The sequence below is a fragment of the Lycorma delicatula genome, chromosome 8, assembly GCF_047948215.1.
Source record: "Lycorma delicatula isolate Av1 chromosome 8, ASM4794821v1, whole genome shotgun sequence".
NCBI lineage: Eukaryota > Metazoa > Arthropoda > Insecta > Hemiptera > Fulgoridae > Lycorma > Lycorma delicatula.
Window position 1 is genome coordinate 130284978 of NC_134462.1, and position 16441 is coordinate 130301418.

The following is a 16441-nucleotide window of genomic DNA, read 5'->3' on the forward strand; positions in this document are numbered from 1 at the left end:
ATTTACTAATACTGACCAGTAATATTATTTTAATAAAATTTATTTATATTTTATATTATGTATTATTATTTTTTTTAAATGATTGAAACATATTATCTGTTTTGTTTCATTGATTATCAGTATTAATAAATGAACCACCAAAACTAAGTAATAAATAAAAGTTATTGTTGGAAAGATGTCTTTCGATCTTTAGACTTCAGCCTTGATTTTTAATTAATTATAGCTTACGTAAAAAAAAGTTATATTAGTATTTTTAATGCATTTTTAACCATTTAAAAAATATTAATCTTTATTTAATTTTTACAATAAATGTTATTATTCCTGCATTAATTATAATTATATATCAAAACTATTTTAATTTATTAATGTAATTTATAATAAAAAATGTAAGACTGAAAATGATTTTAAGATAAGTGTTGTCTCTCCGATGGTAAATTTTGTTTTATTACTCTAGGTTGTTCATTTATTAATATTGGTTTTTATTGTTTATAACTTGTTTAGGTTATGTAAACATAATATCCATTGAATTTTAGTAACCGTAATAAAATTACAAGTTTTTTATTACTACTATGATAGAATTATAAAAGAACGCACCAATTGAGAGACCTTGATCCTTAGGTTATTTTCAGTTTGTACTTTTAATTATAACTTACCATTTTACCAATGCATTAATAATATTTAATACAAAAGAAAGAAAAAATTGCATGTGAACAAGATCTAATGATCAAAGTCTCAGTTTAGTAAATTATGATTTTTTTTCTATTGTACTGTACAAAATATAATCTATATGAAAAAATGAATCTTTTAGTAACAGTATTAAGAATTTTTTAATAGTGTTGATTAAACTCTGCTGAAAATGCATAGTATTTTAATATTGTCAGTAATTTTTTTTAATTGTGTAGAATAATTATTATTTAATAACTTATAATTTTGTTTTATCCTGGCATTTCTTATTTTCTGTAGATATTGTGATACTACAACTCATTTTATTTTATCATCTTCCATTTTATATAACATGTTAACTTTTCTGGTGTAAACATTTATAAAAAGTAGATTTCTTTTTGTCTAGTCATAATCAGTATGAAATCGGTTAAACTGAGTGTTAACATATTAGTTAAGGATTTTTAAAAAGATGTGATATTGTAAAATACTTCATATGTTATGCCTGATAAATTTCAAAATTAGACATTTTCAGTGGTGACGATTATTATTTTTTTCTTTTATTTAATTTATAACCTGTTGCCTTATGAGTAGTTGGTTGAAAATGTTCACTCCACTATTAATAATTTTGTGTAATAATTTTACAGTTCAAATTTATTACTATATTAAAAAGTGTGATTAATTTGGCCATCAGTTGATTAGAAAACCTGCATTTTTATCTCTAGTAGTTTATTTACTTATATGTTTTTTTTAATTTCTATGTAGAACATTTTTGTCTCTTTAACAAAGATAATTTTTTATTAAATATTAAAAATATGGTTAAATAAAGTTGGTGGTAAATCATATATAATCTATGTAAATATTCTGGGTGATATTTAAGTACGGAAACAGCTTTATACTGCATATCTGAAAGGTATTTGGAGGCAGAAGAAATGTGGTTGTACATGGTTAAAAAAAAAAATTTGCATTACAGTGGTTTTTAATTTTTTTAAATAGGAAGGTGGACATACGACACATGATTTCGATTTAAAATTTTACAAGAAAAATTTTATTTCTGTTAATGCCTTCATTATCAAGTTATAAACATTCAAAGTTGCAATGACAGAAAAATCATGTTAACAATAAAACAAGGTAAAACATACTGTATGAACAGTTTTATTGCATTTTACATTCATAATGCATATAATATATGCGCTTTAAACAGCGCTATAATATTGATAATAATAAGCAATAACTAATAATTAACGATACAACTACAAATTAAACGGCTATATTAACTGATATTATCTTCTAAATAAAAATTAACTTCCAGTGTTTATATCAGCTGGTATTTATTACTTATCATAAATAAAACAAATCAGCTGAAAATACTTAAAAAATTATTACAAATTTAGTTGGGTAAATCACTGTTAATTTACAACAATGCAGTTTGTATTATGTTGAAAAAATGCAACTTATTAATTCCTCATTTCACCCTTTTACTTAAAAATACTTTTAATGGTAAAATCTGATAATGCTAGTAAAAATTAAGTTGTAGGCCTAATGGTTCAAATTTGTTTTTTGGTGAAAGTTTTATTAGTTTCTGTAAAAACGATTAAATCTTAGTTTTTTAAATATTTAATAATTATTAGATTTATTTAGTTTTATTAAATATTAACTCTTCAAATAACAATGCCTTCTTTAAGTGAATCCAAAAGAATAACAGAAAAACAAGTTTCATCATTGTTGTTATAAAACTTTAAATCGGAATTATTTGTTACATGTTCACCTTCCTATTTAAAAAAACTACGATTGATTGAATATAATGGTGTATCCAAGATGGTGGGCAAAAATTAAAAACTCACCGTAATGCAGATTTTTTTTTAACTATATAGAACCCCCATTTCTTTCTGCCTACAAATACTTACAGATATGCAGTATAAAAAGCTGTTTTCATATTTAAATATCACTCTGTTTATTAATCAAAACAAGTATAGAAAGTTATGTTACAATAGGGAGGTAAAAGATAAAAAAGCAACCTTTGTAATGATTGGAAAGGTTGAAAACTAGTGTTCCTTTTAGCAGTGCACTTATATGGATAATACAAATAATACAAAAGTCTGTGACAATTTTTTTTTTGAAAATTATTAAAACTAGTTTATTTTTAACCACGTGTTTTGTTTCATGGCACAAAATGATTATTTGTTGTTTATATTTAAGTTGTAGGTAGGTTTCCAACCCTTCGTTTAGCAGAAGCCCACTAACAGTATTAACCATATTCATTATAAACAACTATTTTTATATATAAAAACTTTTTCTTCTTTCATTTAATTACTTTGCTATTTATTATATATTTGTAATAAAATTCTTATTATGAATAAAACTACTTATTGTAAATTAGAGAACTAAACAACTACTCATAGTTTAGAGAAATAAAATATGCATATTATAGCATCATATAAATTTATGCTTATTTAGCTTTAAGTAAGAAAAGAAGAATTTGTATAACATCATTATTTTTGATGACATCATAATTAAATGTTTTTACTATGTGATTTGCTTCTAAAAGAAGAAAAAATGTTTAAAACTCGTGTGTATATAATTATTATCTACGTTAAAGTTGTGCAACTAGTAGAAAACACATTGTGCTAACAGTCAAGTAAAATCCAATTTGTGTGAATGAATTAAAGTGATGTGAAGATAGATTGTTGTGTATGTTTGAGTGAATGAGGTTGAGTTGACAGAGCAAGAGGGTTTGGTAATCTTAGACAGTTATGATTACTGCTGTCATTACAAAGAACTTGAAATATGATGGATGATATGTTTGTTTAAATTGGCCTTTTGATAACCATTCTTTTTGTTATACTTTTCTTTCCTCATCTCATTTAATGTACATTAATTTTCTCACACTTTTTCTATCTTTTCTTTGCATTTAATTAGATATCTGAAAACAATATGTATTGTATAGTTCTTTTGTTGCATTCCAAGTAAAAATATATAGTTATATGGAATCATGTTATGGTCGTGTTAGTATATCTGCTTTATAATGACTTTTTGAAACAAATTTCTCAATGTAAAAAAATGAAAATTTTTAGAGGAAGCTTGATTAAAATATATTAAAAAAATACTGTTTATCTTTGTATGTAAATCAGAATGTCGATGTGAACAGATGTCATGTATATATGTGTTTATACTGGGGCAGTCTCTATGATTCTTTAACCGACATATTTATTCATATTTGAAGATAGTAAAGCTTAAACTGAGAGTATGGTATATTTTACAACTTCAGTTTTAATGTATTAATGCTTTGATTCAATAAGTCATGTTTCATTAATTATAGCTTCACCTAAGATTCCTTCAAGTGAGACTTAGAAAAATAATTTTTTTAGGATTTCATTTATTGAAATTGAGTAAATGTTTTTAAAATAATTAATAGAAAATTTTATTTTATACTGTACATATAATTACCCATATATCTCGTATATAATTAAAATTATGTGCAAGTAACTGCTAAGATGCATTTTATGTTATCTTTGTGTTCTGTTAAACACTAAAGCGTAAGGAATTCTGTTTAGTGTCTTTGTTGATTACAAAATGTCCATATTATGTTGATTTATTATTTTTCTGTGTGATTATATATGAATAACCTGATTTAACAAAACTTTATGAATGAACTTATTGCAACAAGACATAATTTACACAACTGAAATTTTAATAATGTCTGCTATTTTTTCACTTTAATGTTAACCAGACCTGGCTGCCCATCTTGTTAAAAAAAATCAGTTTTTTGGTATTTATTCGCTCTAGATAGAAAATTTATCCAAGAAAAAATTAAACCTGTTTCCTTATTGTTAATTTTTTTTTTAATTTACTCCATTAGGATACATTATAGAAAAAACTTTCAAGTGTCAATGATTAAAGCAAAGTTGTGTATAATTTTCACAGAAACGTTTGTTCCTTTTTCCATTTTGCATTGACAGTGTTTTGTGATTTACATGCATAGATGAATTTAGTAAAAGATTTTAAGGATAAAACTAAGCAAAAAAATATGAAGCATTTTTCATATGAATTTTTTTTTATTAAATTTTGACTGAGAAAAATCAAAATTCTAGTTATGTTCCTTCTGTAGAATAAGTAAAATCTAATCCCTGACGACAAACACCAGGTAGTTCAACTTATTGCACCTAAATCTGAAAGTTTGTAATAAATATTTAAAAGAACTAATTTTTGTTGTAAGAAATGATATCACAACTTTCTCATTTTAATCTGGGTGAAGATAAAATGGTATATGTGCATTTAAGTAAGTAATTTATTATTATATTTAATATAATAATTTATTAATGAAGCAGTAAATGGGGTGCTAAGCCAACCGTCCTGTCAATGACAGCTAGAGCTTTGTGCTATTCAACAGACGAATATGCATGTCCTGTGTGGAACAGATCAACACACACCAAAAAGGTTGATATAGCGCTGAACGAGACCTGTCGTTTAATAACGGGATGTATGAAACCCACTCCTATTGAAAAGTTGCACCGAGCGGCAGGCATGGAGGAACCTGGAATATGTCGAGCTGAAGCCGAGTACATTGAACGGTTCAGACAATCTTTCGTTACACGACCTACAATGTACCAGTTGGAACGACCACCCCCTCCGAGACTGAAATCGAGAAAGGGATTTTTATACTCTGCATCTATCGAGCCCCCTCCATGGTTCCCAAAAAGAGCTCCAACACCTCCAGGACATGACCTGGACTGGCAAACGTGGGTGACTTTAAACCTGCTTCGAACTAGGGTTGCACCAACCAGAGTTAACCGCGCTAGATTGCGTCAAATAGAGCCTAACGACCTGAACTGCGAGTGCGGTGAGATTCAGGACTCTGAACATCTCCTAAAATGCACCCTCTGCCCAACCAAATGCACACTAGATCTGTGGCAAGGAAATGCTTCTGGTGTTTCAGTGGCACAATACTGGTTGCAAAGGTTTTAATGTCTCATCGCTCGGACACGAAAAAGTAAAGTAAATATAATTTATTATATTTGTTTATTATGATTCTACCTTTGTAACATATCATTTTTAAAATTTATTTTAGATTCTCAAGCACCAGATGTTACGCACAATACAGCACAATCACGTCGGATAACACCAGCTGACCGTGTAAACAGATATAACCAAAGTCGGCAATCTTCTGACGATGGTATGGGTAAGTACATAAAAAAATTTAATGTTATTATACTCTTAAACTTAAATTTGATTATTATAACTTATCAATTGGTAAGGTAATCGGCCAAGCAACGATGTGCAATTAAATTCCAGCATTGATGTGATTAGCCATGCAAAAGAGAACTCCATCACTGAAGAAAGATATGGTATTGTTTAGGTTGAGTGAGTTATGTATGAGTTTTAAAAAATGTATTGTAAGCTGTTGATTTGTCAGTATAATTTATTAGCTGTTTTTATTTCAATTGTATTCTACATTCTTTTTTATTTTCCAGGAAGCTCTTACTGATGGCTAGGATAATAAGTTTGCAGTTAAACTATCTTCCCTATTTATGTTAATTTTTATATTAATCTTACCTTTAAAAAATTAAAAGTTCTTTTAGTTTTAAAAGTTAAAAGTACTATGCACTTCATTAGTGTAATCAGGACTGCTAGGTACTGTAATTATGAATATAATAATATGAATTTAATTTTTTCAGGTACAGTAACTGGTACTGGGAGATGGAAAGTGTCTGCCAAAATTCAACAATTACTTAATACGCTTAAAAGACCTAAACGAAGGCCTCTACCTGAATTTTATGAGGATGATGATATTGAATTAGAAATAGCTGCCAATCCTAAAGATCCCAATGCACCAAAACCAGAAGGAGGAACCATGACGCCAGCTGTTGGCGAACCTCTTATGGTTAGTATCAATGAACTTCTTTTATTGTCTATAGTTTGACAGTTTTATAACTTGTATTTCAATTTCAGTTAAATAGTCTATTTTTTAATTAATAACATTATTATTTATATAATTCTATAGTTGATTTAGTTACTGCTTGTTATGAGTGAAGTGTTTTTATAATGTGATAGTTGAAATAATATATCCATTCGTTAAGTTTAATTGGTTTTTTTAAGAAATCATAAATCTATTCGTTATTGGAACAGTTAAACAATTTTGCATAATAAAATTTTTATAATATTTTTAGTTTTTATTTATTTCATTAGAAACTGGTATGCAAAACTTATTGAAAATTCCAGAAGTATTGGATGTATATTGTGCTAAAGAAATTGTTTTAACACCAAAACCACTTAAACATATAGTTTTGTGCAGCAAATATGCCAAAATACATTCGCTATTTACAGAATATGGGTTATCTTAATTTTTAGAGGCTAAAGAAAGTTCTGCTACAAACCAGTTATTGCCTGCATCATATCTTTCGATTGGTTTTGAAGGTATTATATGACTATAGCATGATATAACTATTATTTTTTGTGATGTTTCAGTTTTGAGGGTTTTCATTATAATTATATACTTAATTACATTTTGAATAAAAAAAAAAATACTTTTTGAAGAGAGTAGTCCACTGAACAGATTTATCACAATTTGTTGAAATTATTCAGACCTGAAAGAACTCATGGGACATTGTTTCCTTCACGTACAGCAAATTATCCTGTTACTGATAATATTATTTTTTCTCTCTCTGAGTAAAGCAACATGCATTTTACAGCAATTCAGTGTCTTGAACAATGATCTCTATTCATTGTCTGAAAGTGATTCCACTAATTTTTATGTATTTGTTCGAGGTCTGTTTAGAAAATAACTGAACACTATTTTTAAAATTTATTATTAATTTTACAGATTATTGGTTCTTCTCCCCCTCAAAGTATTCCTCTCCCCTTTTCACAAACTTCCCAGCAGTGTTTCCAGTTTGCAAAGCAGTCCTTAATAGCTTCATTAAAGTCCATAACGAATTTGATTAATGTCATCAATAATTTTAATTTTGGAAATAAGAAACAATCGCAAGGAGCCAGGTCTGGCTAGTAGGGAGGCTGAGGGAGGACAGTCATCTGAGGCACAAAACTGACAAATTGACAAAGCTGAGTGTGCAGGCTCATCATCATGGTAAAGGAACCATGAGTTGTCTCACCACAACTCTGCAGAATTTTGCAGAATTTTTTCATGCCTTGATAGTACACACGGTTCACTGTTTCACCCTGAGGCAACAATTCAAAATGCACAAGTCCATTAAAATCAAAAACAGAGATCATCAGTTTGACATCTGATCGAGATTGATGTGTTTTCTTGGAGCATGGAGATCCTTTGCCGATCCATTGTGATGACTGAACTTTTGTCTCGTTGTCATAGCCATAAACCCAAATTTCATCTCCCATTATGATCCTTTGCATGAGTGTTTCATTGTCACTGGCTTGTTCAAGAAGTTGTCAACAAACATCCACTTGATGTTCTTTCTGCTGTTCGGTTATCAAGTGTGGAACAAACTTTGCTGCAACTCGATGCACATTCAGTTTTTCACTCAAAATGCCATGGCATAAGTCAATCGAGATGCAACCTCCTCTGACAATCAATTGGCGACTTGCATACACCAAATCATTAATTCTCTGAACACAGGTGTCATCAGTTTGAATCAAAGGCCTTCCTGGTCAAGAGCCATCTTCAATTGACTGACGACCACTTTTAAATTGTGTAAACCATTCATAACATTGCGTACAACTCAGAGCATCATCTACGTAAGCTTGTTTCAAAAATTGAAAAGTTTTTGTAAAAGTTTTCCCCAGTTTCATACAAAATTTCATGTTGTATCATTGCTCCGGAATATCGTGCATTAAAAAAAATCACTACTAACACAAACACGTTGCACTCAAATAAAAATAACATGAAAACTAAGCAAGATATCAACAATCCAATAATATGTGGTTACAGAGGAGGTTATGCTGCCAACCGCACATCACTAAATAGCAACGTTGGAGTTTAATTAAAACTGTTCATTCATTTTCTGAAGAGACCTCATAATTTAATGTGATACAATTTCTGAAGATCCTTGGCAGCCTACATGCATTTAGATCTTGTTCATGAAAATTTGTTGATGGATGAGTTATTACCTGGGAATTTCTTGGGATTAATAATAGTTATGCCATAACTTTTCCACCATATCAATAAATTTTTTCTTGTATCTGTAGATGTGATGATTATCTACCTTGAATACTTGTCTGAGTTTCAAGCAAATGTGAAATGAGATACTTTTATTTAGGAAAATGTTATAATAGATGTTAAATTAAATATTTTGGAATGTGTTTTTCATTGGACTAGAAAATGTCATAATTTTGAAATTGATAGTTTAAAATTTGTTCTACTAGTCTTTATAAGCTTTTCTAAAATTAAAGTTTTTCTAATAATTTTTTTTAAAGCTTATCATTTTAAAAGATATTTATAATGAAACAATTTAAAAAAGACATTAATGTGATGGTATGATAATATCACAACTTCATCAATTGATAACCGATTATATTGATTGTGGATATATATATTATATTTTTTTATGTGTCATGTATTTTTGTGATATGTTGCATCTTGTCTGAAACAAAAAATCGTATGTTTAACGTTAATATTTATAAAGTATATTTAATTCATATTTTTAATATTTTTTTTTATTTATATAAAATATTTTCTTTAAAGAGAAAAAGAAAGTTGATGTTGTAATAATTAGTTTTTATTTTTGTTGCAGGTGCCTTCCGGATTACCTAGAAATTTAGAAGCAGCTGTTCAGAGGTATGGATCTGCTACTTATAAAGCACCTGTTGCTACTGTACTTGACCCCAATGGGAAACTCAGCATCACGTTGACTTATGGTATATTTTTGTTCAGAAACATTTTCTAATAATTTATTATTAATATTAATAATGAAAATGAGTTTTGTTTTGATATTTTGTTTTTATTCATGAATGTTTAATTAATAGTTAAATCTTGACTTCTTTTTGTTGACTAGCTTTAAAGGCAAGTAATTAGTGAACTGAAAGAAAATTTATGGTAGCATAGAAAATCTATTCCAATTAGGTGATGATAACCAATGAACATATTATACCTTACACCTCCTTATTTGTCCAGTTATAGCAATAACATCTGGATGGATCATATTGGTTTAGCATTACTTTTGTTTTTCTTATTTCTTAATGAATTATTCATCATAAGAAAGTTATAAGATGCTTTCTTGTAGGATATTTAAGAAAATTTGTAGCATGTGAAAAGTAATCACAAATCTTTTTACCATTCCAAGCCAATGACTATGACTGGGATTCAAATCCAGAACCATTTGGATGAAAGACATTACTGCCACCATCTAACATTTATTATTTAATTATAAATAAGTAGATAATCTCTTAATCTCTTTAAAAGTAATTGAAAATGGTTGTTTGAGTAAACATTTTGCAGTGTTAATTTCCAAATGAATTTTTTTAGTAATTAAAAATTTGTATAGTTTTTAAAATTTGGTATATTGTTATTTTATTATTAATTTGCCAGAAGTTAACATAATTTGGCTATTAAGGAAACAAAATTATTAGAGCAAGGTCGATATAAAAAGCAGATTGGTACAACCAAGGAGAATTTTTATGTAGACAAGACAACACTTGTATCTGATATAGATCTAAGGACTAGAAGGATTTAAAAATATCTATTTGTAGAGACAGAGTAGGAGCTTTAGATTCAAAACATGAATAGAGGGACAAAAGTTTCCTGTCGATCAGACCAGATGAAAAAGTCCCTAAGCACGCCTCAGTTAACATACTAAAAGTCGAGAGCCTCACTATCATTCTGACATTTGTTTATAAACAAAATAAAATTTAAGAACCATTTTTATTTTAATATTTTGGCTGTAGGTCATTAAATATTGATTTTACAGAAAAAAATAATTCTTGTCAAAAATGTAGAGCAGAAAATTCACACAAAATGTCTATGGACCCTATTACTATCAGATAATAAATAAACGAGCTAGCACAATAAACAGTAGCACTCTATATACTGCCTGATTTTTTGCATTTATCTATAGTAGATAACTTCACCGGCTTATAAATATTTGTCTATTGCACATGTGTGTTGAAATGATGCTGCCAATTACCACATATCTTTCCGCACAGGCAAAAGATAAATGCACAGATAGATAAATGCAAAAAAATCAAAATGCCACCGATAAATGATACATAAAGGAATAACTTTTGGTAAATTTAAAAGAATTTCCTACATTTAGAAATATTATAGCATAATGTGTTAGGTCAAAGGATTTTCAAATTTCTTTATCAAAGGCCTGCAAATAAAAACCAAATTCAAAATATTGAAGAATAACTATGCGAATAGTTATTATGTTGGAGACTGCATGAAATCAGTTAAATGACTGATCTAAAACAAAAAGTACAAAATCTAATCTAAAAGTAAAAGTTTTTTGTTTAATATTTAAACAATAGTAAGTTATTATCTTGTTTTTTCACAGTTATAAATTTTAACGCTTTATTTTAATATAGGTGTAATAAAATATGCTAAAAATGCAAAGCTCATATACAATATCTTGTGCAACTTTCATGAATGACATGCAGAAATCACTTTTTCAGCAAACAAAGGTTTTTTTCTATTTTTTTAATTGCCATTTTCATTTTGATTAATAAAAATTATATTTTTTTTTGTTTCAGGAAAATTATTAAGCAGATCACAAAAAGTTGCCTACACATTATTAAATAAATCATTTAGCAAATCTGGTGAAACCTGTTTGAAATGTGGTGATAGGATAGCATTAGTGTATCCAAATAATGACCCCATAAACTTTGTTTGTGCTTTTTATGGTTGTATGCTTGCTGGTATAGTACCTGTACCAATTGAAGTACCTCTTACTAGAAGAGTAAGTATATATATTTTATTCTATTTGAGCCATTTTTTTTTGTAATAAATTGAATTGTGTTCTGCCAGTTTTATTGTTCATAGTGTCTTACACTCTGTTTCACACCAGTTTGTAGAACTGCAGACAGTAAAATATTTTGTACCAGTAAATCATGTTAGGTAAATTATAAGAAGATAAGTTTTTGTTGACTTTGTCTGGTAATGGCTAGTGTACTATTTAGCTTCTAATTATAGAAGTAGTAAATATTATTCCTACCAATACAATTTATGTTTTTGGAAGTAATTTACAAATATGATTTTTCGGTTCTTTTAATATATAATATCTTTTAATATCTAGTAATCATATCTTTTAATATGTAGTGGAGGGAATTTCATGAACAGAAAAAATGTTTCTATGAAAGTTATTTTTATATTTTAAGGTATTATATATAATGGGTTTGTTTTCTTAACTTTTGTTTGAAACATGCAGTTTATGAAAAGACTATTGTGAGAAAAATACAAGCAAAAATTTAATTTTGTATGTAAAAATTTCTCAATTAATGTTAATTTATTAAATATTCATTTTTTCTGCATTAAATTTTATGTTCACCATAAGGCCTTGTAGATTTCATTAATTGAAGATGCAGAAGGGGATGTTGACCACTTGGTTTTACTGAATTATCACTTATTGCTAAAAGCAGACAATTTAAAAAAAAAAAGTGCTCTGATTATCTCGAAATTTAAGTTTATATTATGGGAGATGGGGAGCAAGGGATGTGAAACTAGCTTTATTGAATTTTTTTACTTGTTTTTGAAGGAAAAATGCACTTTTGAGATCAAAACTCAAAACATTTCAATTTTTGTCATTTGAAGGAGGTTAAGAGGAGGTGGAATGTGGAGGAGGCTTCTTGGATGGGTAGTTGTAAGGGCTCAAAATATTTTAAGTGCATTGTGTATTTACTGACCCACAAAGTGAACACTTTTTGAAAAAGAATGGTTGTAATGTTGCTGTTATGTTTTTAATTTTGTTAATGTAAATTCTGAATTTTTAGACATACTTGAATTTTACTTATACTTGAAGATAAAATAGGTTTTCAAGAATTGTAGCTGAATACTGCAACATTTAAGTATTTGTAAATTGAGGGAGCTCTTAAGAGAAAAATACTCCCATAACTGTAAATGGTTAGATTTTTTTTAATATGTTACAGCATTTTTCTATTTAAACAGCGTAACACCTATTTAAAGATTTTTATTAAAATATTTTATATTGAAAATTATATTTGTAATTAATTTTTATTGAGCAATGAATTTTTTTTTGTAGGATGCAGGTTCACAACAAATTGGTTTCCTATTGGGCAGCTGTGGTATACAGGTAGCTCTTACATCAGAGGCTTGTTTAAAAGGCCTACCTAAGACTGCAGCCGGTGAAGTTGTGGCTTTTAAAGGCTGGCCACGCCTTCATTGGTTTGTTACTGAACATCTAACAAAAACACCTAAAGACTGGACACCTGCACCAAGATTAACTGACGATACACCTGCATACATTGAAGTATGATTTTGCCCTAGTTAATTTAATATTTTTATGAATAATGTTATTCTTATTATTGTTTAATGAATTTTAAAATAAATTATGTTATGATCAGCTAATTACTTTAATTTTTTTTACTTAATCTTTTTCTGCATTAGAAGATATACTTCTTTTGATATTTTTTTAAATAGAAAAATTTTTGCTTTTTTTGGTATAGAGACATAGAAAGTTAAGGATTTTATTATTATTTTTTAATTAGTATGATTAAAAACTTGACAGGATAATATTATTTCTGTAAAAGAAAATCTTTTATCTTATTTTAGATAAATTGGTGGGAAGATCTTTTAAATGGTATGTAATTTATTAAAAATTGAATTAATGGCCCTTCCTATATGCTGAATTATTCTGTTGAGTTAAAAAAAAAACAATTCTGTTTTCTAGTTTGATAGAAATGGATTTTTCTTTTTTTTTCAACCAATATATTTATAAGGATAAATTAACATTCTTAATATACCTAGTATGTCTGCCTGATTGCCATTTATGAGTATAAATAATGACCTGAAATTTTATGGTCTATAATAATAACAACTTTTTGACGGAGTCTGTAACAGGTATTATACTTAGGACAGAAATATATATATAGACAATAAATAAATATTTAAAAGTAATGATAAATTACATAATTTTTTTTAGAAGTTTCTAAGCAAAACACTATAATTTACAGTCAGCCCATAAGAATTTGTCTAATAAAATACAAGGAAATTTCACAGCATGGGCAACAGAAATATTATCATTAATGGAAATTCTATTTGTTAATAATAATCTTTTATTCAAATTTAAAGATAGAAAGTTAAAATTCATTTAGTAAATCATTTTTTGAACTGCTAATGTAACATTTTCTTCTTTTTTTAAATAAATATGTACAGGTACAGTTGTATCATCTGTAAAGCGGGTAAAAAAAAAAATGTAGTATTGGTAGTAATCAGGACAGGATTTACAACGCTCTCCCCACCTATCCCGCCCTTCTCTTCCTGGATCCAATTTTTAACCAACACTATTCGTACTAAATCGTCTTTATAAATCATAAAAGTTTGTGATCACTTTCTTTCAAAATGTTGAAACAACATTTCATAGACAGTTATACACTGATACATCCTACTGTTTACTTACATTAAGTTTTAATACTTTACTACTGTAATTACAAAGTTGAAATTCAATCTTTCAAAATAAGATGTTAGGTATTAATAGATAACATCAGTTTTCAAATATAATATAGAGGTTATATTACCTAAAAAGCTATCTTAATATGTGAAATTTTTAAAATAAGTAAAACTGTAGTATATCAAAACTGCTTACATTTTGCTTTGATATGAGCAAAGTCGATAATAACAGCATAAAAATTTCATAGTAGTCTTTTTCAATTGCTTTAAGTGAAAGCCACACAACAACATATCAACATTCTTCAATATCAGTTAAATAAATTTTCTGCTAAGAAGATGCTGCTGTGGTGATTTACTCGGCATTCAATCTGCATAGATTTGTTAAGAAGGAGAAACTCAATATAGACAGTGATTCTCTTGTTCAGTCAGAAAGAATCTTATTAAGAATCATATCAAAGCTTCCTTGAAAACTATGGTCTATATTTTTTTCTTCCTCCTCCTCTCCTGATTTAGATGAGTCAGATTCATCAAAGAATTTCTTCCATTTTCTTGATCTTTTAGGCCTATCTTCTACATATTCATCATCGAATTCATTTTCAAGAACAGTTTGGATGGACAGCCTTTAGTTTTTTCACAGGCCATCTTACAGAAGTTAAGCAGACCTTTCAGATCATCCATAGGTGATGCAATCACCTATGAGATCTATCACCTATTCTGAATAGGTGAAAGGTGAGACCTATCAGATTTGTATAGCATCACAACTGTAGCTACATTCATATGATTGTATCTTTTCATTAAAAGAGTTAAATTTATTGAGAATGTCATCCTATAAGTCTGCCATAGATGAAGTTTCAGTGCAAACAAGTTTTCTTAAATGCTCTTTTGCCTTGTTCTTTGTTTTTTCATTTTCATCTGACTGTTAGTCATCCTTTTGAGAGCCTCTGCAATTGCCTAAAAATCTTGGAAAAATATGCACGTCAGAAAACAATCTTTACCGTTTTCAGTTTAGTGTGCTATGTTTTTAGTGGTAAGTATATGTTTGTTATAGTTAAAAAATTTTGTTAATTTTATCTTTCAATAATATTATGTATTTGATTTTTTTTTTTTTTTAGTATACTACAGATAGAGATGGCTCTGTAATGGGTGTAACTGTTACAAGAGCAGCTATGCTGTCTCATTGTAGAATGTTAACACAATCTTGTAATTATACTGAAGGTGAAAATATGGTCTGCGTATTAGATTTTAAAAGAGAAACTGGTCTATGGCACAGTGTATTAACTTCTGTATTAAATGGAATGCATGTTATATTTATACCTTATGCTCTTATGAAGGTTAATCCAGCTTCTTGGATGCAGATGATCACTAAGTATAGAGGTTAGTTAATTACCAAATTATTTTTTTAATTATATTTAAAATTTTAATTATTTGCTAGGTAATAAAACTAAAACTAAAATCAGCTGTTTACTAAACAGCTGATTTATCAGTTGGATTATAATGTAATGCTGATCAGACAGTCATTATTCAATAAAGATAAGCATTTTATTGGGTAGTTTACTAAAAACCTAACTGAAGACATTGTTTATTTTTCAGCTTTGTTAATTTTCCTTGCTTAAACCAAGTAGTATTCTTGACAAAAATGGTAGAAATCTGAAAATGGGTTGAATGATAAAAAATTACTCGATTCTAATAACTTAAGGAAATTCATTCATTAATATCAATGTGTAGATTATATTTAGGAGCACCTTTTTTTCAATTAATGCATTGTAATTACATTATATGATTAATATGTTTGATTTATATATAAATTTTTATATCTTATTTATAGCGAGTGTAGCAGTTGTGAAATCTCGAGATTTACATTGGGGTCTTCTTGCTACCAAAGACCATAAAGATATAACGCTTTCATCTCTTCGACTTTTACTTGTCGGTGATGGTGCCAATCCATGGTCACTTTCTTCATGTGACCAGTTTCTTAGCGTCTTCCAGGCTAAAGGTCTCCGACCTGATGCAGTCTGCCCATGTGCCAGTTCCACTGAGTGCCTCACAGTTTCTGTCAGACGGTGTGTTATTTATTTTACTTAATACATTATTATACCATTTTAAAAATTTATTTTTCAATAATTAATTTTTTATTTTTTTCTTACAGTTATCTGCTGAAATCTGCTAAGTATAATGTATTTTTGTTTGGTAGTAGAAAAAAATTATTATTGCAACTTGAAGTACTCACTAACTGTGGAATAACGTTTGTTA

The 16441-nt window shown here is 28.2% G+C and overlaps 1 protein-coding gene across 9 annotated transcripts in view; it reads left to right on the forward strand.

The window, feature by feature from the left end:
• The window catches only part of DIP2 (disco-interacting protein 2), a 651591-nt gene that overhangs the window by 595674 nt on the left and 39476 nt on the right, over nt 1-16441 (forward strand). For all 9 annotated transcript variants that reach the window (XM_075373056.1, XM_075373055.1, XM_075373059.1 and 6 more), the window contains 7 exons: nt 5729-5839; nt 6336-6541; nt 9366-9489; nt 11320-11525; nt 12825-13052; nt 15304-15565; nt 16017-16251. In XM_075373056.1, the coding sequence (XP_075229171.1) occupies nt 5729-5839; nt 6336-6541; nt 9366-9489; nt 11320-11525; nt 12825-13052; nt 15304-15565; nt 16017-16251 (1372 nt within the window). The remainder of the gene's footprint in view (nt 1-5728; nt 5840-6335; nt 6542-9365; nt 9490-11319; nt 11526-12824; nt 13053-15303; nt 15566-16016; nt 16252-16441) is intronic.